At 34.8% G+C, this 27,139-nt stretch overlaps 1 protein-coding gene across 1 annotated transcript in view; it reads left to right on the top strand.

The window, feature by feature from the left end:
- LOC140160717 (gamma-aminobutyric acid type B receptor subunit 2-like) overlaps positions 1–27,139 on the top strand; it is a 350,390-nt gene that overhangs the window by 25,489 nt on the left and 297,762 nt on the right. Inside the window, exons 2-6 of the mRNA XM_072184013.1 lie at positions 272–412; positions 1,272–1,439; positions 3,411–3,524; positions 16,166–16,231; positions 26,121–26,312. Of these exons, the coding sequence (XP_072040114.1) occupies positions 272–412; positions 1,272–1,439; positions 3,411–3,524; positions 16,166–16,231; positions 26,121–26,312 (681 nt within the window). The remainder of the gene's footprint in view (positions 1–271; positions 413–1,271; positions 1,440–3,410; positions 3,525–16,165; positions 16,232–26,120; positions 26,313–27,139) is intronic.

Here is a 27,139-nt window from a genome sequence, read left to right on the forward strand (position 1 = left end):
AGAAACGGATTTCTTTCCTTTTTCATGGTGTTATTTATGGTGTGCATTCAAAGGTCAATAACGCCATGAGTAAATAGAATGTGACGAAATCGGAGTATCTGTTTGTATAAAAAGGAAATGCACTCACCACCTTATTAGTATGCGTACATGTCAATATAAAAGCTGCAATCAATAAGTATTGGCTTTCCCGTGTACAGCTTGACATAGAGGTAAAATTTTAATAAGGTATATCTTAATTAATGCATGTTATTTGTATCTTACATTTTAACAGGATGATGAAGGAGTAGCAGTGAATAGTTTCTTTCATGAGCTCTATGAAGGCGGGCGCCCTTCGTTGATGGTAATTGGAGGACTTCGCAATGAGATAACCGAGATTTTGGCTCGACCGATGCGGTATTGGAACCTGCTTCAAGTGAGTAAGCCTACGTAGTAAATCACAAGAAACAAGTCAACCAATAGTTTTGATATCCTACTTATCACTAAACTGAATAACCTAGTTATCTGGAGCACTGGCTCATGCTTGGTGTCAGAAAGAGCTAACCTAATACCTGTAGATTTACATCTTCCGCTCTTCTCCAACGTGCCTCTTTAGTTCAGTTGGTTAGAGCGTTGGCCTGGTAATACGAAGGTCGCCGGTTCGGATCCGTCCGGATGCACTGTGGTTTTTTTTCAACGTTTATGTGCACTGGCCTACTCTGGATAAAGATTAAAATGTGTTCATCCTATTAATAATTTTCATACTTATGTGACTTCGTGTATTACTTATATATGTGCAGTTCTGATGCCTTCCGCTAGGAATGTGACGAACACCATTCGAACCTAATACCTATAGATATATATCTTCCGCTCTTCTCCAACGTACCTCTTTAGCTCAGTTGGTTAGAGCGTCGTGCTGGTAATACGAAGCTCGCCGGTTCGAATCCGGCCGGATGCACTGGGTTTTTTTTCAACGTTTATGTGCACTGGCCTACTCTAGGGAAAGATTAAAATTTGTTTATTCTATTTTTATTCTTTCTATTTGAATTTCCTTACGATAATACTTGTGAGAGATATGATGGTTCAAATTGGTAGAGAGACTTTTGGGACACCCTGTATAACTTACTATTTGCAAAGCCATTTAACAATTATACGACCCAGAGTGAATAATTCGTCTTTTTTTCAGAGATGCATTAAATAATCTGAATAAATACTAGAAACAAAGGAAACCATGTGTAGATTGTCTTTCTTTCTATATGTTTTATATTAATTTATATCTTATGTTGTTTCTACAGATTTCGTATGGTTCGCACTCGCATTCGTTGTCAATGTCTCAATTACCAAACTTATTTCGAACAATCCCATCATCGGCTGGCTATAATGATCCCATAGTGAAAATGCTGGAGTTATGGGGCTGGGATAGAGTGGCTATCGTTTCTTCTACATTCCCTATGTTTACTGAGGTAATAACATTCGTTTCTTGTTATCACGGTTATTGTTGTCGTTGTTTCACGGTTATTTGATTCTATAAACTGTGTATTTGTGTTCAAGTTGAGGGCGCTTTTACATATATTTTCAATTTAATTTAGCCAAATAATTCCTTACATTTCATGATAAAAAGTTTTTAAATTTTCCTTGCTATTTGTTACTCTTTTTCTGGTGTTTTGCCAGTGTCAACACACCTTGTAAAGATGAAAACACGATTTAAGATAAATAGCGCCATCAGTGTGGACTTTTTCTTTAAAATGAAGTAGTTTTACAACCGTGGTTTTGTTTTGTTTTTATGCTTTTTGTGTGAGGGGTGTGAGGGGTGTGGGGGTCTGTTGTTTATTATTACCTTTCTTTCAACAGATAGGGACAATTAGTGGTGTCTACTTTTTCTTTCACAAATTCCGTAAATTGTTGAAGCAAACTAATTTAGAAATCGAGCCCATTGCATTACCAAGTAGTATCCAGTTGACCCACAATTTACAGTAGGGTAACTGAAACATGAGATCAGTGAACATATTTTATCACAAATGCAGTCAACTGTGGATTTTATGTTATATTCAAAAATATGTCGGCAATTTTGATTTTGTCATAGACGATTTTACTCATTTTGCTTTCAAACGTTTATTGTTTTGTATAGACGAATCCAACGAGCCAAGTCATGGTCAGGATTTGGTCGGCCATCTTTGGTTTCCCGCTAGCACCAACCTGGTGTTTTGAGCACCCGATTGTGCAAATAAAAGCCGCCTAACACCTAGAGAAGATGCAAAGACGAGGAGGGTTAATAGAATATTATATACAATAGAGGTAATCCTGTCGCATCTATTCATACATAGTCCTTTTGTTAATCCATTTGTACATCTATGAATAGATGTGACGGGATTACCTGCGGAATTATCTCTATTGTATTATTCTATTAATTAACCCTCCTCGACCTTCTCTAGGTGTAAGGCGGCTTTTATTTGCACAACTGTTGGAACTGTATTGTGTTGTACTTGTAAATTTAAATCATTCTTTTGTCTACCTGTGTTTTCGCGGAAGGTGTAAAACGGGTGATGGAATGCAGTTTAAAATTTCCGCCAAGGCCGAATCATTTCACATTTTGGATGTATTGTAGCCGACGGGGACCCAACTAAAGGCTGCTAGTCAGGTGTAGGAATGCGTGTATTTGGATTCGTCTATATAATGGAAATACATCTATAAAAGTTACTTCGTACAAAATTACAGCCCAAAATGGACCATACCCCTTAAGCAGAATTGTTTTTAATCCAACGATTGCCTGTGTGTTTTCCTTATGCAGTATGTTTTCCATGGCGCTATGTAAAGATACTTGAATTAGCATTTTGTCATGCTACTGGAACCACTTTGTTTTTCATCCTTACACCTCAACTGATAAATCTAGCACTGGTTCCATTTTTCTATGCCCTATGCTTCCCACGAGGGGTCAAAGGTCATAATAGGGCAAAATTTGAAATTTGTTCCATCATGTTGTTATTAACCTACCTCTCATTGCTAAGAATAAAAAGGTCAATTGTCATATTGCAGATGAAATCTGACAATTGAAAACAAATTGACATCTGTGTATGAAAGTTTTGACATATTTATGACCTATTCGACGTTCTAAACTAAGCACCGTAGAACAATGTAACAGTTGACCTTTTTATTCCTTTTCAATTTGAGACACATTACAACATTATTTATTATAGAAAAAATGGAACCAATTCTAGTTTAATTATACAATAATAATACAATATCCAAACACACAGCGCACGTACTATTACAGTTTTGTAAGTTGAGCATGTTTTGGTTATACGTGCTTCCAAATGATTGTCTCTATCTAATCATGTATTTATTAGTAATAACCTTGGTTTACTATGACATATACTTATAAGTACCAGCTGGTTTCAGTGGAAGTTAACTAGCTTTCTGCTTTTTTTGCTTCATAGGCGGTCGAAGACTTGCGGATGAAATTTGGCAATACCAGCATCAATAATAATAACGATGTCATTGCTTATGAGAAATTCAATATAGACAAGGCACAACCTATAAAGATATTAAAGGTAAGTTACCGGGTTTTCTTTGTCCAATTTTCTTTGTCCATTTTTTGTGTCCAATGAAAGTGGGAGCCATATAAATTTTTGGTCCTGAGTTGTTAAAATGAAAATTGATGTTTCAAGAAAAAGAGCTTTAAAGTTTGAATACTTGACGTTTTTCTTTTTTTCATCACATAAATTAATAATCACATTTAATAGCTTAGAAAATAAAAAAATCTTACTATTTGCATAAATTTGGCTAAGTAATTTTGAAATAACAATCATCTTTGGGAAGTAAGATTGTTTTACATTGATTTACTTTGCAACACTAATAAGCACAGTATGACTCGTTAATATGGTAAAATAATCTATCTTTCATAGATTAATTTGGCATGTTATATATGATTAATGCGTTAGGGTTTGTTTGGCGCCCTCTAGAGGGTATGGGCTGATGAGGTAAAATGATCTAACACAGAAAGTGACAAAAAGTGACAAAACTTTTCAAGTTTCACCAAATCAGGGCAGCATTTTCCAAACTCAAATGCTTAAATTACGGTCCAGTATCACCAGTATGTTCACTTTTAAGAAAGAAAAAAAATCATCCATTATATGAGCAACGTAAACGCAACCGGCCAAATGCATAGTGTAAAATAAAACCGGCGAAAATAACAATGCCCTGACCCGAACTTCTAGCCCCACCCCTCCTATTAATCTAATGGTACGTCCCTTAATTACTACTAAAACTTAGCGCAATAGGCTACAAAGAACCACTTTCACATAATACATATGTTATGATTAGTGAGTAATTAAAAACTACGGCCATTTACTTCGATACCATTTTTAGTATACCCGCATCCTTGCATTGTATAATTAACATGAAAGCCTGGTAATGTGTCGCTTGACCTCTCATATGTCCTAATATGCCTAATACAGGGTGTCCCAGAAAAAATTACCGGGCGAATGAATTTGGACGTAAGTCGAAACATATACATCAGAATCCAAAAATCTAAAAATCAGCGTGTAGCCCATCTTATTTTGCATCTTATACACTAATTACTGGAATCGGTCGACTGATGGCGAAGAAATGAGCAATTACATAACGCATGCATCAATTCACTTCATTCCAAGTTTGAAAGAAAGATCATTCAACACAATGCGCAATAGTTTATTTGTTTCTTGCAAAACATTTGATTAAGTTTTGATCAAATTTAAAAACCTACACGACATTGAAAATGAATTAAAGCTTACATGTAAGCTGATATTCGGTACTTGTAAATATCTTTTTTCGTTATTGTTGATATAAATGTTGCATAAAGAATTCCATCTGGCTTTAAAAAAATTCTCACACACATTAATGTTTTTAGAATATTTCCAAGAAGTTGTAATTCAAAGTTTGAATCTTTAAAACGTCAACATTAATGTTGCATGGTATCCAAAATCACACGTATAAAGCTGTAAGCACTTGTTCGTTGTCATTCTGGCTCAAATGTTCTTTGGAAAGTTAAAATATAACATATTTGCTCAACCTAAAGAATTTCTGCAATTGGAAGTTTTCTGACTTTAAAAAATCAGAAAACTTCCAATTGCAGAAATGAAAGCTTTCTCCGACAAACTATTATTCATCTTCAGTGAAAACATGAATAACGTAACACCGTCGGATTATAAAATAGATAATGTGGACTAATTGATTGAGATACACAACCTTTTTAGGAAGCGGTGTACAGTGTGGAAGCGGTGAGCGAGTATGAAAAAAGCGCCTGTTGATCAAACTTGGAATGAACTACATTGATGCGCGCATTATGTAATTGTTAATTTCTTCGCAACCATTCAACCGAATCTAACAACATTTTCGTATGTGATGCACAATCACATAGGCTATACGCTACATGTAAAATCATTTGATTTTGATGTCTAGTTCTCGACTTACATTCAATTTTATTCATTCGGTAATTTTTTCTGGGACACCCTGTATTGAGGTTGCAATACCCATATGTCGTGATCGTACTCCCGTTAACTATTCAAAATCACTCTCCTGCTTTTCTGCATCTTGCGGTCCTTAAACTACCCAAGTATTTTTACAACCATAATATTCGGGATGCACTGAAATACTGAAGTAATTAATTATTGTAGTAATCAATAACTAAATCAAAAGCAGTTTGAATTGAAGACGGCGGCTATATACTTACTACATAGATGCTGAACGCCGGATCTCATGCCGTACTTACGGCCGAATGAGCGGGTGAATAAACGGGCAAATAAATAAGCGAATGAACGGGCGTTACGCGCGAGAGGTATGTATTGCAACCTCTCTGGTTAAAAAGATTTTCTCAAAGGTCTTCTTATTGCTCGTAACAAGATCTAGATACAAAATCTTACACAAGATAACCGATGTTTGCTTTATAATCGAAAAGTAGACTTACTTTTTAACTTTTGTCATTAAAGCTAGTTAATTTGTCTTGGGTTGCACACTTGATTATTAAAACAACCGATGATTCGTGTTGCATGGTGTTGTAACCCATTACCGAGTATCAGGTTTATTCGCGGTGGCATAAGATCGAATTTCCTGTAATTACGTCATATATCAACAAAATAATTAATAGTTACAAAGCAACCGAATTACGTGGCAACGACCTGGGAGTTCTAGTAGAAAAAAATCTCTTTATAAATCACAGCGAGTTTGTGTGTCTCTTTGGTGATGAAAGTGTACTTGTGACACAATCCTTCAACTGCAAGCATGAATATTCACTGCATCGATGACGGCAAATCTTGTCTCTGCAATATTTTATTTCTCAGCTTATTGCTCTTAGGGAAACATTGCAAAGATTGCGTGAAATATATTACATACACATTTCTAAATCAAATTTAGAATGTATCGAATCTTGAGTTTCCTCTGGACCTAAACGTAATGCAACCCGTGAATCAGACTCGGGGCTATCCGCAGCAAAATTACTACTCTCACATATACAAGTGTACCGGCTTAGAGTGATAGAAATTACAAGCTAGGGTTAGGCTTTATCACAATTACAGAAACATTGAAAATGTTTTAACAACGTGATGAAGAATTTGTTCGCGATTTGAATGCGTTAACTCTTCTGAGTCTGTAAGACGTTTCCGAACAACATTTGATAAATCTCATCTAAAAGTGTTTCTGGCTACAACAGACCTTCACCTTTATTTGAATGAGACATTCAATCAGGTTACTATGTTAAGCAGTCCTGTACAATGATTGTATATAGTCGATAATATATTATCGAGTAGAGCTCATGGAGGCAGCCATTACCAGACCACCCATTGTCAGGTGGCTGGATGATTTTCAGCTGCACACATAAATGAATAGGAGAATTTTGAAAATGAATCATGACTTTTTGATAAACCGCTTACGGCAAAAATTCTGAGCACTGGGGAATTCTAAATTTCACATACAATGCACAAAACAATATTTGTGAAATCTTTGTCGAGAGATTTAAAAAGCTATTGAGAGAATTTTTTGTAATATTGTTTTAAATTCGCACAAAATACAATTTTCTAAGCAGAAAAATGGCCACAGTGCCTATCTTGCCATTGAAAACTACAGGATGACCACCCGCAGAGCTTCAAGCCACATGCCAGACATCCTGGCGCCAACTACAAATGGCTGCGCCCATGTGATGTAAGTCGATAATATATTATCGACTTTATAAAATCATTGTACAGGACTGTTAAGTAAAAATGTCAGACACTGATATTCGCAAGTACATGCATTTTCAAGAATGGAAATGGTTACAATCGTGTTAATTTTTGTGGAAACCAATGAATACTTTTTTTAATTAAACATAATCGTCGGTCGCAACACATAGTCATTTTTGTCATTTTATATGAGAGTTGGCACAACGGTTTTAAATATCATGCTCTTCAATTCAAGTACACTAAGTAAAAAATAATAAAAAATAATTACAATTATTTAATTGACTTCTGCCAACAATACCGTAAGAATCCAATATCATCCGTTTCACATACTGACATGTGATCAACACGCCACTGTGTGTAAAAGTGCAAAATATTTCAATAGAAACTGATCATAAGTGAGCCGTGCACGCAGATGTCACAGTAAAATTGGGTAAAACTAACTGCTCACTGATCAGGGTTTTTGCCTCCCCACCCAATCCAAGCACATGGTAAGGACCTGAAAGTGTATCAAATGTCACAGGGTTTTGAATTAAATCAAATACTGGAACTTACATTTTTTTGCAACTTGCTACGTTGCGTCTGAAACCATCAGATATCATCAGGCAACTGACCCGCTGGGCTGGTCATGTGACACTTTGAGACGGCTAGGGACAATCAGTGTCACCGCACACTAATCCATACACTAAGTTAGATCGTTTTTCTTTAGTTTGTTTTTGACTTGTACCACATGACCAGCCCAGCGGGTCAGTTGCAAAAAATGTAAGTTCCAGTATTTGATTTAATTCAAAACCCTGTGATTCTAATGACTGGATGACTGAGAATATTCACTATTTTGTATCAAATGTCCTTGAAAAAATATATATAACAATATATCGATGATGATGAAGTGTATATTTGTGATACAATATCTTTTTATACAAGAATATTCACTCCAACGATGATGGTTAATCTTGTCTCGGTAATACTTGGTTCTTTGGGAACATTGCAAAGATTACGTGTAATATACTTTAAATACACATTTCTAAATCAAATTTGGAATGTATCGAATCTTGAGTTGAGTATAATTTTGTTTGTGTGTGGGAGGCTCATGGATGTGTTTACATCGATGAGTCTCTCACACAGTCTACACTGGCATCTCCATCTTTGGATGGAGATGGTTGTTCCTTTTTGAGATTATTAGTGTCATTTTTATTATGTTAAACTGTATTTTTATCTTGTATATTGATGTATTGATGATGCCGGTGTGAGGTGCACCGACAGTCCCCCCGGGGATTTTGTCGGTGGGCCTCTCACTGGCGTTACTCTTGCCATTCTAATGTTGTTTGCTTGCAGCTGGTCTGCTGTTTTATGCATATTATTGTTTGTATAATTCTTAAGTTAAAATCATTTATTGTAAATTAAGTTTGGTAGTTTTTAAATCTGTAAAGCGCATTGAGGAATCTGAGATTCACAATGCGCTATATAAATACTGTTTTATTATTATTATTATTATTATCTTGAGTTTCCTCTAGACCTAAATGTAATGTAACACTTGAATCCGACTTGAGGCTATTCGCAGTAAATTACTATTCTGACATTTACAGTTCTCCCGGCTTACAGTGATATAAATTGCAAGCTAAAGTTTAACTTTAATACAATTACATAAACTTTTAAAATATTTTAGACTTGATATCAAAATTTGCTTGAAACCACTCGTGTTAACTTGTCTGGGACAGTATAATTCAGAGCATATCATTCATTTTGACAATAGAAACGTTCGTGTTTGAATCAATGAGACATTCAATTAAATTTTCTTAACCGGTTTATTTCGGTGCAATACAATAATCGTCAGATGCACGTAATCACGCAGCACGACTTTAATATACAGGATTCATAAGAAATAAGTCTCCCTAAGACTATATGATCCGTGTTCTTGTTTCAAAATGTTGAATACATTCTTTACGCATTAAATGCGCAGATCCGCCTCATTCAATCTTATTTCCTGAAAAATAAAACAATTTTGACAGTTTCATTTAAAACAATAGTTTCCTACATGTGTTTGGAACCGCTTCATTTTAATGTATACAATAAAATCAGTAACTTCGTATGATGAATTAACGTTTACTTGTTCAGTTAAAAGTACTTTTTAAAGTTCGGTAGACAGGAAAATTTACAAAATCTCTTTGGTAGATGACATGATGAAACAAATTATTCAAAGACATTACATCATCAGTTGCATTCGTTTTCATTTGTTCACTGAACCATACACCATTGTTTAGTTTACATGAAACATAAATTCATCAGGAACGTTTCACCATTTCAATGTTTTTGTTAATTACCTTTGGTTAAAATGTAAAACAAAGTCTCAAACACTCACATTGATGCATAAAACGCCTATTTAGAATGGTGCAACTTTTGCTTATGCATTACATTTTATAAATGACTATATTTTTCAGTGAAAGCGATAAAAAGCAGCATGAAAATCTGCTTTCTTTTAAACAAGACAATTGATTTAGTCGTTTTGGATTATACCAACATTTCTTTATAATGGGTCTTATTTTTTCCTGAGCAGACATAACTTTCGATAAAGCGAAATGTTTTTGCCTATAGATATATAGTACAGTACAGTATGTATAGTACATGGCGATGTGCATGTGTCTGTGGTATTGTATTGTATTGTACATTAGTGGAACTAATGTTGTTTAGCAACCTTAACAGCTTAGATGAAAAAACTAGAATTGGTTCCAATTTCTATATGCCACCTATAATTCTCATGGCCGAAGTTCCTAGTGGGGCCAAAACTCAATCATGTTGCATATCTCCAATCATCTCTCATCGCTAGGAACTAAAAAAATCAATTTTCATTGTTATACGGTGTTTAGTTCATGGGTTATAAAGTCGAATATGTCATATGTCAAAAGTTTCATACATAGAGGTCCCATTCAGAATTACTGCAGCCAAAGTCCAATAGCAATTATGTATATGCATAACCTTTGACCCGTGATATCATCCGATTCTGAGATAAAACATTCCTTTAACAAATTACTTTCCTATTTCGTTATTTCGTTTACTGAGAGCAGTAATTTGAGACAGGTTGCGATCGAATCGGTGCAATTTAAAAAGTGTGCCTCTGTGCATGAGATAGTTGACATTTGACCTATTTTACGCTATAACTCCTATTTACTATTTACTTTCCTATCCCAAGCAATGAGAGGAACAATTTGAGGTATAACAACATGATAGAACAAACTTAAAAATGTTGTCTCCATTGTGACCTTCGACTCCTCGTGGGACGCATAGAGGGAATAGACAAAATGAAGAGGGTCGACATCCAACTTGGATTTTCTGAGGTGAAAGAATACCAAAAAAAACATTGGTTCCACTGATGTAGCAACACAAAATGCTAACTCAAATATCACCACTGAGCGCTATGTACTAATGATTGAGTTTCCCATTGATACTTTATTTATGTCTAAAAGTATTCCCTCCCCTGTAAGGTGTTACAAGAAGCCTGATTCGACACAATCAGCCGTGAGGTTCGTCTGGTCTAACGATAGCATAAAACATTTACTGATGTTCTCATTCTCTAGGAGATGACAGAGATTGGTGTAACAACTAAAACTTGGGGTAAACACACTTTTGTCAAATAAATATCAATAAATAAAATGTCATAAAAGACATCTAGGTATCTTGGCAGAAGCAAGCTGTTAAGACAAGCGAAAATTTAATTGAATAGTTCTGAAGTAAATCCATAATACTATGTTCTGTTTTTAATTCTACCATTTCAAAACCTACTTAAGTGGCTTCAACCATCCAGCCAACAACATAACCAAACATGTACACAATTCTAGTACTATTAGTTGTTAGGCGAGTTTGAGTGGGCACATATGGTGAGGCCGTTGGCCAAACCGATACGAGTTCCAAGTCCCCTTAAACCAGCTTTATAACGATTTATTAGACACAACCAGGTAAAGCACACACGCGGACCAAAATGTTAAAAAGAACATTAAAGATACAGACTTTAATATATAGTATGGAGTATTTTTTCACGAAGTGCCAATACTAGTCTAAAAGGGGGTGTGCATAAACCGCACGGGCTAAATAACAATTTGGGTGTGTCGGGAGATGGTGTTAAATATATTTGATAAATGTGCTTAACTTTATGGTGTTCATAATGTTGTGAATTTGCCTAAAGTGGCGAATTTAAGTAGGCCAAATTTGAACGTTGTGAAGGAGGGGACACAATTTCTGAATTTGGGCAACAATGGTGATTTATTGGGGTTTGAGGTAATATTTCTAAAAACTTCGTCAGTAATTGGAGTTCATCAGAGCTGAAAGCTGAAGTACGCAATAACCAGATACGGACACATTTTACACGCACATGGTAGGATGCGAGACATCGGAGTGATAATCCAATGAAACCAGAAGGCACTACTTGATAGAATGACAAAAACCTATACTTTGATCAGCTCGTAATCGGCGGGAATTGTTAGGTTTTTACCACTACGCCGAAAAGTAGACCGCCGTTAAAAGTGATATAGTTGACCAGTATGGTCTATATTTTGTGTGTTAAAGAAAGTAGGTGAAGTATTATGACTTCAACTTATGATGCTTCTGGCAAGACACCACAAGACAATCCTCAAAATAATGTTAAAACATATGGATATTAATCCGCGATGTTATAAGGCCCGCCGATTACGAGTTGATCAAAGTATATATATATTTACATCAGCCCATGTTACAAATTAAAGCTCCGTGATGTTAGTTCTGGAAATGCTACCAAAACTTAGGCAGCAGAATTTCTAGACAATTATCGCACTTCCATCAAACTTTTCGAAACTTATGCGAATTTGGGCTGCAGGGATGAAAATTTACACAGCATCCAATATTGGTGTGTGGTAGAGAGGAGTTGTGATCACGCAGTTGGGAACAACACAATTATCAGATTGTATGGAATATATGTAATACAGCGTGAATTGACAAAATTATCAATCAAATTCAATCCTTACGATAATAATAAATGAATAATTACGATACGATAAATGGACATTAAAATAATAAACGAAGTAATTAACCTGACACATTTGTTTAAATGTCACGTACGTCCATAGGGTTGATACATTTAATAATGCTGTATGTGTAAGCCACTCAAAAAAAAAATCAAAATTTTCGGTATTAACTAACTAAAATGACGAGAGTTGGAAAGGGTTTTTTTTATTGTACATACAATCATTTAAACATGAGACACGAATTCTAAATTACATCTATGTCTGGTGAATCCCTTGTCAAATTGTTTTCCCTATATGCATAGACACAGACAGGTTAGTCTGATTGGGAAGCTCAGATATATACCATTTTCACAGGCCTCGAGCAAATGCAATCCAGGAAATGAACAAGTAAATAAATTGTATCAGTAGAGTTTACAAATAACAGGAAAGTTTAATTTCAAAGTTGCCGGTTTGTGCTACATGCATCAAATGAACGGATATTAAATAAATTGTTGAAGAGTGTAGCTTGATTGATGTTTCAATGAATATCAATATAAACATTTACCATTATACCATTAAAAGACTTTCTTAGCGCGATTACGATATTAAATTATCAGTCAGGCATCTAGATACAATTTACTAAAGCCTTAAATCTGGGTCAGTAGCGCTCACCCTATCTCGGACGTGATTCCCTTAATAATGTTCATATTTTTCTCATTTATCTTTTCGATAACCACATGAGACATTGCCTCGGTTATAGCTTCTCTCTGGTTCCAAATTGTAGTACAATAAACCCAGAGAACCATCATCGTTTTCAATCTTATTAATTACTTCGTGTATACCATGAACTCATTTAGCGTATTCGAATTGCTTTCCTTGTCCCAGTAGAAGCGACTCTCTCCGGATTAAAGTGGTTTTAATATGAGATTCGCTTTACATGCTTGTAATCATAATCATCGGTGTATCAATCAAACTTACAAAGCAGGTCATATGCTACACTATCATGAATATAAAGCTGGAGGTGGGCGATCTTTCATAAGGGTTTTTAATGAACCATATCAGATTGGATAATTTCAGTACACCAATCATACATAGTTCAGACTTTCATGTAAAGTCGACAATGTGTTAATTTGAAATGAAAAATAATTCTAAATTACATCTATGTCTGGTGAATCCCTTGTCAAATTGTTTTCCCTATATGCATAGACACAGATAGGTTAGTCTGATTGGGAGGCTCAGATATATACCATTTTCACAGGCCTCGAGCAAATGCAATCCAGGAAATGAGCAAGTAAATAAATTGTATTAGTAGAGTTTACAAATAACAGGAAAGTTTAATTTCAAAGTTGCCGGTTTGTGCTACATGCATCAAATGAACGGATATTAAATAAATTGTTGAAGAGTGTAGCTTGATTGATGTTTCAATGAATATCAATATAAACATTTACCATTATACCATTAAAAGACTTTCCTAGCGCGATTACGATATTAAATTATCAGTCAGGCATCTAGATACAATTTACCAAAGCCTTTATAAATCTGGGTCAGTTGCGCTCACCCTATCTCGGACGTGATTCCCTTAATAATGTTCATATTTTTCTCATTTATTTATCTTTTCGATAACCACATGAGACATTGCCTCGGGTTATAGCTTCTCTCTTGGTTCCAAATTGTAGTACAATAAACCCAGAGAACCATCATCGTTTTCAATCTTATTAATTACTTCGTGTATACCATGAACTCATTTAGCGTATTCGTATTGCTTTCCTCGTCCCAGTAGAAGCGACTCTCTCCGGATTAAAGTGGTTTTAATATGAGATTCGCTTTACATGCTTGTAATCATAATCATCGGTGTATCAATCAAACTTACAAAGCAGGTCATTTATGCTACACTATCATGACTATAAAGCTGGAGGTGGGCGATCTTTCATAAGGGTTTTTAAAGAACCATATCAGATTGGATAATTTCAGTACACCAATCATACATAGTTCAGACTTTCATGTAAAGTCGACAATGTGTTAATTCCTGAAATGAAAAATAATTCTAAATTACATCTATGTCTGGTGAATCCCTTGTCAAATTGTTTTCCCTATATGCATAGACACAGATAGGTTAGTCTGATTGGGAGGCTCAGATATATAACATTTTCACAGGCCTCGAGCAAATGCAATCCAGGAAATGAACAAGTAAATAAATTGTATCAGTAGAGTTTACAAATAACAGGAAAGTTTAATTTCAAAGTTGCCAGTTTGTGCTACATGCATCAGATGAACGGATATTAAATAAATTGTTGAAGAGTGTAGCTTGATTGATGTTTCAATGAATATCAATATAAACATTTACCATTATACCATTAAAAGACTTTCCTAGCGCGATTACGATATTAAATTATCAGTCAGGCATCTAGATACAATTTACTAAAGCCTTTATAAATCTGGGTCAGTTGCGCTCACCCTATCTCGGAAGTGGTTCCCTTAATAATGTTCATATTTTTCTGATTTATCTTTTCGATAACCACATGAGACATTGCCTCGGGTTATAGCTTCTCTCTTGGTTCCAAATTGTAGTACAATAAACCCAGAGAACCATCATCGTTTTCAATCTTATTAATTACTTAGTGTATACCATGAACTCATTTAGCGTATTCGAATTGCTTTCCTCGTCCCAGTAGAAGCGACTCTCTGGATTAAAGTGGTTTTAATATGAGATTCGCTTTACATGCTTGTAATCATAATCATCGCTGCATCAATCAAACTTACAAAGCAGGTCATTTATGCTACACTATCATGACTATAAAGCTAGAGGTAGGCGATATCCCATAAAATAATATTTTCAAGATAAGATAAAAATATAGTGAAGTGAAGTTGGAAAGTATGCTTTATAGAAACATGATTCCTGAACTGAATTATATTACAGTATAGTAACATTTGTGTGTTCGTGTATTATAAAGATACTGTTATCTTAATGATATACTGTTTTCTTGGTATTATTTTCTTTAAACATTTTGTTTTAAAGAGAATCGTGTGATGCTATCAGTATCGAAATTATAGAAGGGGAAGGATGCTAAAGAGGTTTTTTGTATCTAATCAACAAATATTATACTTATTTGTGTACGTTTCAGCAACCACTGTTGCCTTTTTCAAAACTTGTTGATTAGTTAATGTTACTGGCAACCGACTTTAGAAGTAGTTCCAACGCTGATCTTAGAGTTGCCAGTTAGTTTTCTTTAACCCTGTTTCTGAAACTCATCGAAAATGTGAGATAATCAATACTGTCCTTCGTCTGATTTCATGTTGATGCTCCGCCTCTTTCTAATTTCTGTATGCTCTTTAATCGGTTGCCAGTACTACTCTCCATGTGTTGACCAAAGCAACAGTGGTTGCTGAAACGTGCACATGTAAGTTCAATTTTTGGCTATAAGTTTAGCGTGCTTATACTATAAGCTATACAGGTCAAGTATTCCAATTATTTCTTCAATCAAGATTGCATTTATCGACAACGTTTGTTTTGTCTGCATGCTAGTTTGTGTTTCTTTGACGCTTTAAACCAAACTTCCAAAGGTTAAATTAAATTGATTTTAGCAGCATGGATACTGATATTGAACTCTGTAATTTTTGACATCAGCTGTAAATGTTTCCTTTTTCAGAGTCTTGATTGTGCAGCGACATAGCTTGCGATACCATAACGGCGTCTTCATTGGGCGTAGTGATGTTTACAATACTCTGGTCACATGACCACCCGATGCACACACAAAAACCCACAGAAGTCACAAAAACCGAAACCTACGCTCAACAGGGACACCGTATACGACCTGCCCGCCAACTACAATGATTTGCTGACACTTGACCACCCATCAAGTGGTCATGTGATCGGAGGATTGTAAACATCACTACGCTGAATGGAGACGCCGTGATGGCGCTGCTCAATCAAGTTATTATTGGTGAACTCAATTAACAAAAAAGTGTTAAATGTGTCATTCTTTTCGCATTAATGTGTTGTTTTGTCTGTATTCTTGTCTTACTATATCATTCTAGGACAAAGACGCTCGTATCATCATTGGTAACTTTTACGAATACGATGCCATTCCTCTTTTTTGTGAGGTAAGTACAGGAGCATAATATCATGTTTAACAACATTATAGTGTTGCTTTTTATATGACCAAAGTTTCATATTTGGAATTAATTAAGGCAGGTTTGGAGGAGGGTCATGACCCAGAGGTGTTGTGACTCAATTTCACATCATATATCATCTAGATAGATAATCAATAAAATGGATCCACATTGGTGGAGCTTGCTTACTGGCTTAGGAAGCCTGACCTCTAGCCAAGCTTTGAGAAATTGGTCCTGTAGAGCTACTGTTTTCGAAGTCTCGCTTACAGTCGTTTTAATACCCATTAGAAGTAAATATGGGTAGATCAGAAGAAATAAGATCGTTCCATAGTTATTGGACGTATTTGCTATTCCACACGCGTATTGCACAGTTGTTAATCAGGTGTTGACGTCACACAACACTATTACTTTCGTCTTTGATCATTCTGACTGCATAACCAAAGTGTGGTAAAACGGCTTTAGTATCCTATTAATTGCTCATTTGAAAGTCTACACTTTTGACACTGTATATCAGAATAAAGGATTAACACAATTCACTAGTAAGAAAGCTACATAAACGGTTCCAAAAAAGTAAGTCCCCTAAGACATTTTGGTATAATCCAAAAACGGCTTGATCAATTATCTTGTTTTAAAGTTTGGAACATAGACTGATTAGTTATGCATCAAGTAAACGGGTTTTTGTTGCTACTTTTGGTCATCTTCATTTCAAAATACAGCCATTTATGAAATTTTCGGCCAACAAAAGTTGTATTTTTCAACGTAGGCATTTTATGCTTCAATATGTGTTTGGCAATTTTTCCCTTTAAGTGAGTAATTTAATCAAAAAGAAGCATTTTTAATTTAATTAAATTTAAGCTTTTTCTGATTTAGGTGTTATACATTCATAAACAGTTTTATGGTTCAGTGAATAAATTAAAATGAATGCAGCAGCTCATGAATGTCGTTCAATAATGAATAGGCCTTCCTTCATGTGACATGGCTTCCACGCATTGTTCTTCTCTGCTGTTGGTCAAGCTGGTTACCCGCTTTGAGGTGGTGTTGTACCTCACTTGTCCACTTGTAACAAGTTGAGACTTGATAACGGCCGCCCATATAAATGATTTTTGAACCATTCGAGAAATGACCAATGGAATAAGTGTATTGGGATCCAGCATAAAAGATTTAACCAAAAATCTGTTGGTCCATTGGTATATTAATCAATGAACACACACGATTTATCATTGTCATTGAAGTTACTGTTGTTCCTTCCTAATAAATTTAATTTGAATGAAAAACTTCAATTTACGCTTGTTAATGCATACAAAAAGCCAATTTAGAAAAATGTAACTTTTGTTTTATGTATAAAATTTCATAAATGACTTCACTGAACCATAAAACATGTTTGAAATATATGAAAATTAATTCATGAAAATCTTAGCTTAAGTTAGTTTGATAAAAAAAAAAAAATATAGAAACATTCCTTTTTGATTAATTTTCTTTTAAGCATTATGTGAAAGAGGTCTGAAACCAAAAGGGATGCATAAAAAGCCTATGTAGAAAAGTGCAACTTTTTTTTGGTCGAAAGGTTTATAAATGGCTGTTTTCTCAGCGAAGATGATAACAGATAACATCAAAACTCTATTCACTCGATGCATAACTGATCAGTCTATGTTCCAAACTTAAAAACAAGAGAATTGATCAAGTCGTTTTTGGATTATACCAAAATATCTTAGGGGGGGACTTATTTTTTTTTGGAACCGTTTTATATATATATATTTAATGAGAAAGTGAATATCGTCTGTGAACGTTTTTCCTGTCGCCGAAAGAAACCGCTCAAACAAACCGCCAAAACGGCTCCATGTATCCATTTGACCTACCATTTTGCGCTCATTTGACCTTACTAATTTACTCGAGGGAGAGTAGACCGTCCAAGTTCGAAAGGGTAGGGGTTAAGACCAAGGTACACGTTTGCATCATGGTGAAGCTTTAAATGAAAATGTAAATTTTTGTCATATCAGAATACAGTGTAATTTTTTTCGCTTTTGCTTAAATGCCCAAAAAAATGCAGATGTGAATTTAAACTGACCAGTAGATACCAGAAACGAATGTCATGGCCTATCATAATATCAGTAAACAAACCTACTTTTTCTGGCGGGATGGCCTTTTTACCCAGTATATAAGTTTTACATTTGTGACCAGATTTGGTCCATTCAGGCTAAAGTCAGCAATAATGAAACTGTTATAGTGAAAAAGGTTAGTAGAAAAACAATAAAAAAATATTAGAAAATAAACATATAAAAGGCTCACAACTTTGCAACCATTCAGGAGACCTGGTGACTGAGCAAGCTAGTAATAATAACTCCATTTTTAAAATTTCCGAATTAAGCCTGATTTGATCAGATCGGATCACATTTGTTGTTATACAAATACAAATCTACAAAACTAATGATATATAGTACACCAACTTAACATATGTTTGCCTGACTTCGATTTTATCTCTCAAGATAAACTATTAAGGAAACCTTTTATGATAGTAAAGGGCAAAATGTATTATGCTTCAGGAAGTCCAACACACCCATAACATATCCCCATGACGCCAATACATTGATGGTGTCAAGTCTAACGATAGTATGTCGCATATAGTTGAAGCCCGTAATCGAATAACCAGGTATTTTACTCTTGATAAATGGAAATATCAACGAATATGTTATAGGGACATATTTTGCATGATCTCATATTACGTAAAAGCTGTTGCAGAATTTACTGAACTTATACACTCCATCATACCAAATTCCAACTATTCGTTAAGATTCGTCATAAATATTGATAATCTGATCGCGCTAGTTTGTCCCTTTAATGTTATCATTTCTTACTGTATTTTGGCACGCGGCGACTAAATTAAGCAATCAGTAGCATTACTCATTCCAGGCACGCTCAGACATTCGTCTCTCGGTTCTTATTTGCTACTAAATGGGTATTGGTGTGCGGTAAAGCTTTAATTTAAGTTTTGATGATAGAGTATGCGTGTGTGGCGCTGAATTTTGTAAATTTTATGAAGTTTTGTTACTAGAGAGGTAATCCACGAACGAACAAATCAAACAAGCAGATTGGAAAGATCATGTTACGACCAAACAGGAACTTAATATATCTTTGTAATATTCAAATACCGACAAATGTCATATTACTATAAAGCCATTTCTATATAACTAGTGGCGTACTGGATTAGATAGGAAAATAGTCCAGCTATTCGCTCCAAAATGACTTTATCGGGACAAATGCGTTTAAAGCGCTCAAAAGTTTATAGTGTAACAACGCTAAAATGGGTCAAATCCTAAAAGTTTGGTCTAAAACAGATCAAAAGGAAGATGGACAGCACAAATGTTGGTCAAATTTGTCCCGGTATCTAGGGAACCCCACCTCAATTGGTACACCACTGGTTATAACCTGTAAAGGGTCTTACCCAATTCGTCATCTAAGTCTACATCATGCCAAGGTGAGGGTTATAACTATCTGAGACTCGCTGCTATATATGAGAAATCCAAAACGAACTGTGTATATCATTAAGCAGGTATTTGTCCCAAGCATGGCAAATCGAGTTGTTTTATGGCAAAAATTGATTTGAACTGCCAGAAAAGATAAGATAATGTCGCTGCCTACCTTCAGAACAATAAGGGCCTGGCTAGGTATCTGGTGTTCGTGAATCATAAATATTATTAAGGTCGTAATCAAAACAAATAAACTCAACCCAGAAAGTATCGAAACGATTATAGATGGTCATATATATTGGGAACTGAAATATATAGCAACAACTTATTTAATGTATGTAAAGTGCAGCTTTCTCCTGCGCATTGTGATACCTCTTTTGTTGTTCTACGATTTCATTTGGTCGAGTTATGGGCGATTGAGTGGCTTCAAGTCGAATTTTGAAAGTTGCACTTAGCTCCTATTCAAGCCAAATGCGTTCGTCGTTCGTACACACACCCCCACCCACCCCACACACACAAAATCAAGACAAAGGACACCGATGGCTCTGTTTACTTAACCATGAACTTTACTTTATTTTACTCCTTCGACTTCCTTTTCAACACTTCAATACCCTTTACTTATCTCTGACTTATCTCATGAACTATTTCTGCTGACATCTCAATACTTGGTATGCCCACCATCACTGTCTATCACTACCTGGATTCGTCGCACGCTCTGAACAACGCATTTGGCTTGAATAAGAGTTAAGTGCAACTTTCAAAATCCGACTTGAAGCCACTCAAGCGCCCATAACTTGACCAAATGATATCGTAGAGCAACAAAAGAGGTATCAAAATACGCATGAGAAAGCTGCGCTTTATATAAATTAAATAGATTTTGCTATATATTTCAATTCCCGATATATCTAACCATCTATAATCGTTTCGATACTTTCTAGGTTGAGTTTATAATACACCATGCGTTGTAATCAAAACCACACAAAAAAGGTAAAAGTGTGAACGTGGACAATAAACATCATGACTTGGTAGACTTGGTAAATAAAACCCTACATCCAGTAATATAACTCTGCAGAAGCTCACAATTTAGATCATCATTTATAACGTATTTCCAACCTGTTATTTTAAATCGTCAATAAACATGGTAAACATGGTAAATGGAAAAGTAGGTTGATACAATCATAAACAATGGCACCTTGTTGTCTATCTTATTACTAGTATTCGATAGTAAATGTTATTATTATAATACTAACAACAATGTATCCTCGTTTTCATTTTTAAATTTTTTCTTTTTTTTTAAAATTGTTTTCAATAGGATTAGCATTCTTAGTGTGCCCACGCATCAAATCGACCTGAACTGTTTCTTGTAATTAATCCATGTCGTGATTGTTTGATTAATGCCACGCGCAAGTAAATTAAAACACTATATTATTCAAGTAGATAAACGAAAATAAAATGCAAAAACCAAGATGATTGACAAAGTGGAGATATCTTAATTAACCCTCGTTTTTCAATAATATACTTTGTATTTAGATATGCAAAACAGTGGATTTGCTTTAGCTTTAAAACACTTAAGAAAAGCATAATAGTGTTTGTTAAGTTTCAATGACGTGTTCTTTAACAACGGAATGCAGGACCAATGAGATGCCTTGTTACATATTAAATGGTGGGTTACATGTCTCTGCTACATCTCCTGGCCTCCATGCACTCTCATGACTATTACACCAAGCAACTATTTGATAACATAGTGTACAAGAGAAAGCACCTTACCTCTTACCATCAGTATCTTTCTCCTACCATCAGTATCTTTCTCACACTTCAAATTTACGCTCCAAGCTTTTACAAACAAAGGATATGCAGAAGACTGGTACTGGGTGTGTAGGCTTATAGTTCCTGCTGAACAAAAGAGTACTTAATTTGAAGATGCTTGTGGCTTAAATGTGAAACCATTAGGTTATCGCTTTACAGCTTTTCAACGACTAGAAAGTAATGTTTCTTAAATAATATTGAAACAAACTAGCCAACTATATAAGTAAGTAGCTAAGTCTTCCCGGAAGTATTCTTTTAAAAACAATGTCAAAGTTTATGTGTGCCCGTATTGTTTGCCCAACAGGTATCTGCTGCTGAAAGAATATCATTTGCGTTTTTTTGTTTTGTTTTTAAAGAAATCTCATCAAAAAGAATCAGTATAACACACGTAATGGAAATGTTATTGTGTTAATAGCAAGCTATCATTTAAAATGACACATTAGTACTGTAAATAATGCAATTTGAAATTGATTCTTAGTTTGTAAGTAGACAAATAAAGTACTTAACGTGTTTGCGCTCCCTAGATATAATAAAATGAAGACATCTCTTTCCAACAGGTGCGGCAGACTTGTCAGTGGTATATGAAACACCTGTTTCTTAAGTGAATCTTTGAGGGTTGTCAAACCATTAAACACTTACAGGCACTGTTTCAGGTAGTCCATTGTTTTCTTTGTTTGGGGCGAGCGAACGATTTGCAGAAACAGGAAATTTAAAAAGGGCTTTATATCAAAATCTTTAATAAAGTTTTTTAATCCTATATCATTGTACGTACCCGTTTATTTCTCTGCTTGTTTTTATTCAATTTATATTATTCCGCATGGATTATTGTTTATAAAATTGCAATTTTTAAAAAATGAAAATGGACTAGCGTTATCGAGAACATGTTTATTCATTACACGTTTAAAACATCAATATTTTGTCTATCAAAACGTAATATAACTTCGTCATTGAAATTCAGATTTTTATCTATATCGAGGCAATACGAACAGCGGTGCCTCGTTTGAAAGGTAAAGATGGATTTCCCAATACCACGCATGTTATTCACTGCCTAGGGATAGTTAAAGTAAGCAATGTGCTTACGTTGACTAGACGCCACACAATGGTCACTTTACCCATCGTAATAAGTACACCGGATATTGAGTGATAAGTGAACACAGGTTACGCTTTGGATTACAATGGACATGCATGCCCATCACGTTATATGGCCAAAGAGAGAAATGGCTATATAAAGAACATAATAGTAAAAAGAACAATGATTGCTGACTATGAAAGAAGCGGGATTGAATGACGGACAGAATAGTTAAAAACTCAATATGCCTTGGATGTAAATTACCGGTATGTAAAACTAGTGTAACACTTAAGGTTAGCAACTATTTTAAACTGTTGCGATTTGGTAGTTCACAGCATCTTGCAAAAAAGTATTGATCAATGCATAGCGAGTGTGTAGTAGAAATATCACAAGATATATTTTTGTAGGTCCAGTGGTTCTTGGGTTATGTTGTAAAGAGGGCTGCAACAACAACACTTTTGTAAAACGTACATAACTCATTTAACAATAAATCAAGCAAGTTTTCAAAGTATATAATTTGTAGAATGAACTTTTGAAAAACATCAAAGTGTTAATTTTTCAATATATTGATTTCGATTTTAAAAAACCGATCGATTTTTGTTTTTGGCTGCTTCGACCAACAATACCTCTTTTACCTTTACCCTTAAAGCATCACCAGTGTGTTACTATGTATGGTTTAAGTGCAGACGGAAATTGTATATCTACACTATAAACCAAGGTTTAAAATATTGAGAAAAAAAACACACGTAAGACATGGATTTAGCTTTGGAAAAATCCGGTGGTAAATCAATGATAAATGCGTATAGCTACTAGTTCGGATGGAGTAATAAATACTGTGAACCAATTTTGTGCCTTTAGTGGAGCCCTATTAAATTCAGCCTTTTAGAATTTACTGACATAGTTATCAGTTACATAAAAATAGAATCATTCTAACAAATTAATTGATTTCGATTAATATAATATGACGTTGCAAATAAGAGAATTAATGCATTTGATGTAAAATTGGTAATTATCTGTTTCAAACCAATTATCGGGTGTCAATGGCAAATAATTAGAAATTAAGAATATATAATGGTATTTAATCTGTAATGTTATAAAATAATCGAATGCAATTAATCGAACCGGCAAATCAAATTTACTACAGCCGTCTAAATCTAAGAACATACACTATGGACCACAATGGCTCATCCTAATGGCATAGTTCAACGACCTCAATTAAACAATCACAGTGCAAAATTTGACCCCAAGTTTCAGAGTATGAGTTTTTGTACCCATATTTTCAAAGGTCATTCAATAAATTTGCCAAAGTATTGGGGTTAAAGAACTGTGCCTTGAAAGATGAGCATGTTGTGGATCCTAGTGATAGTCCACAAAGCCGGGGTGAGTGATTAGTTCGTATTACGTCTTTTTCAATTCTGCTTTATAAATAACGAAACATAATTGAAAATGGAGCAATGGCGTCTCAAGAACTTTTTGAAGTCTTGTTGACGAAATATTTAAGCAGTTTGGGACCCAATGTTCTATTACCAATCAACGACATGAAGTGTTATATTCTAAACAAGGGTTATGACCTTGGACCAAATTTGGACGATATTTGTGCCAAGTGAGTGAATCTGAAAGATTCTTTGCTCACAAGCATTATGTAGCCAGACGTTCTGAGGGTATAAAAATCTCAACCTTTTTAGAAAAGTAGAAGATGAGGTTGTGGATTATGAAATTTGAATGAAAGTAAATAGTTGGCTAGTTTGTTTCAATATTATTTAAGAAATATTACTTTCTAGTTGTTGAAGGCAGACAGGTAAAACAATCGAATTTAGCCATTGGGAAGCAACTTATCTTTTTCATATTCTAACATGTATCATGCAGAAAAAAGATCGTGACCCAATATGTGACTAACGTACAGTAAAACCCATAACTAAATTAGCTCATAAATTTCAGAAAGTATATAGCATAAACCAAGCTTACCATCATTTTCCCCACCAGAGAGAATGCACTAAAAATGTTCCAGAGTCACTTCCGCTTATTCTGGTATGCTTATTCTCCATTTATTCCATAATATGGCCCTTACATTGTAATTTATACAGTTGTAACTTTAAAAAGTTGTTTAGGTCAAAATGTGTGACAGCAGAATCATACACAATTCATAGTATGTTAATGTAAGCGCTCAAATTTGACTTCTAATAATTAAGTAACCATCTTATAGTAACGGTCTGCTTTACTATTTTTAGTTTTTATTCTTCTTTTCGCCGTGATGCGTTTACAAATTGAAATCGGCTTTTACATGGCTACACTAACATAAATTAGATTTACTTTTTGGCTCTCGTTTAAGGGGGTACTACACCCATGTGGTAAATGTGTGACTATTTTTGTATTTTTCTCAAAAAATAGTTACACACTGGTAACAAAAGCTATGTATATTACTGGGGCAAGGAATCCAATTACTACACTGAAATGTCAGTGCCTCACGACAAGTGGTTCAGTATATATGATAGGAAACGAGGTACATGCTAGCAGTACCTTATTTCTGATCATAAATAACAAACCTTTTGTCTTGGTGCGCTGACATTTCAGTGTAGTAATTGGAGTCCTTGCCCCTGTAATATACATAACTTTTGTTACCACTGTGTTATTAGTTTTTGAGAAAAATGCAAAAATAAACACACATTTATCGAGGGGTGTAGTACCCCCTTAATACATCTGTAATAAATCTTTAATCATTGCACATCCAGAGCGCCATTTAATATTGACAATAAGGATTCTATAAAGCTGTCGGCAAATGTTCATTATTCATAAGTCGGCGTGATTAAAACAACCACGCAGACTTACATCTTGTCTTCTTAGGTGTCAAAGGCAAAGCTGCTACTGAAGTTAGTAACCACCTATCTATTTGCCAAAGACGTGACTTTTGTATAAACAATATCAGATATAATGTTTAAAGACTTAAGTCGGCGTTTGCATCCGAGTAGGACATCCCACCTGTTACCTAAAAGAAATGCATAAAGCTAACCAGAATATTTGTATCTATCAGCCAACAAGCAAGATCAGTAATTTAATATCTATGCACTCTGACTAATTTAGTAAATATTAGTAAGAGCTAAAGGCTCAGCTAACTTGGGTACATTAGTTTGAGCAGAATACGTTAAACAGTCGATTCAAATAAAGGATATATATAAACGTTTTCACAACATTCTTAAAAATGTTTTTCGAAAAGGTTTCAGAAAATGTTGTTTATAATGTTATTCGAAAGTTGATAAAACGTTTATCATGTTTAGCAGAAAATATTTTAGATATAATTTTTAGACAACATTATTTTACCATTTTTTAATCCTTCCTAGACATTTTATTTCATTCAAAACGTGTTATAACGTTTAAATCAAGCTTTGTGTTTGCTGGAATGTCATGCAATTGCAATTATCAAATTTGTCCTTGAAACACATTTGAGCTGGGTAGCACAACAATTGCAGCTAGGTGCAATCAAGCAAGTGGGCAAAAGTGATCGCAAATGTTTAATACAAAACATTACCATTTTAACTCTTTTCAGGCTTATAAAGCTGGCTTTTACGGACCAAAATACGTTTGGATTATCTACGGCCATTATGATCCCGATTGGTGGATAGTGGAGGACGGATGGGTTACATGTACTCCAGAAGAGATGACTAAAGCTGTGGAAGGATACATAGGAGTAAAATTTGAAACTCTCAGTCGCCTTGAGAACAAAACGGTCTCAGGATATGTAAGTAAAACCTTTGCGTATGCTTTCTATCTTTCCTATCGTCGTCCTTCCAATTACCCTTCCAGTCACCTCCATTCAGTAGCGTAGCCAGCGGGGGACAAAAAATGAAAGAAAAAGTGCCACAAAAAAATGAAAGAGAAAATCAGGGCAAGGAAAAGAAAAGGGCAAGGAGCCCTTTTCTAGCAAAAATTCAGGGTCAAAATAGTGTAAAATACAAAATTTTTCCAAATTGTAACAATAAAGCCCTTTTTTAGCCGCATAATGGGCGAAAATAGTGTAATTTTTTTCGGGGCTAAATAAGGCCCTTTTCATGCTTACATACAGACTACTAAAATTTTATTTTGGTGTTTAATGATAATTGTTATGAGATGTGGTGAATTGGGGCCAAAATTCATAGCTAATATTACTGAAGTACAACGACTATCAAGATCTGTTGACTGGATAATTCCCGAATGAACTAATCATCAATTTAAGAATTGTTTTCTTCTTTTTTTGTAAATAATTATAAACTTATCCCTTATTTGGCCAGTGCAGTACAATAATGTGGATCAGATTCAGATTGTATATTAGATGAGGGTTGTATAAATTGCCTATGATTTCAAATCACATTCGTTTGACTGTACGAGAATTATTTAATGAAATGTTGGTGAATTCGTTTATTGCACTCATTGTTTGTCGTATCACGGTGCACATTTAAACTTGCAAAGCAGCTATAAATATATCAAATCAGACCATGTAAATGTAAACAGAATAGCAGCTGTATCGATTCGGTCATACAGAGTTCCATATCACAAAACACCAGACTTGCCAACACGCAGCAAGTTGAC

This window comes from Amphiura filiformis, chromosome 9 (assembly GCF_039555335.1).
Source record: "Amphiura filiformis chromosome 9, Afil_fr2py, whole genome shotgun sequence".
In the NCBI taxonomy this organism is placed as follows: domain Eukaryota; kingdom Metazoa; phylum Echinodermata; class Ophiuroidea; order Amphilepidida; family Amphiuridae; genus Amphiura; species Amphiura filiformis.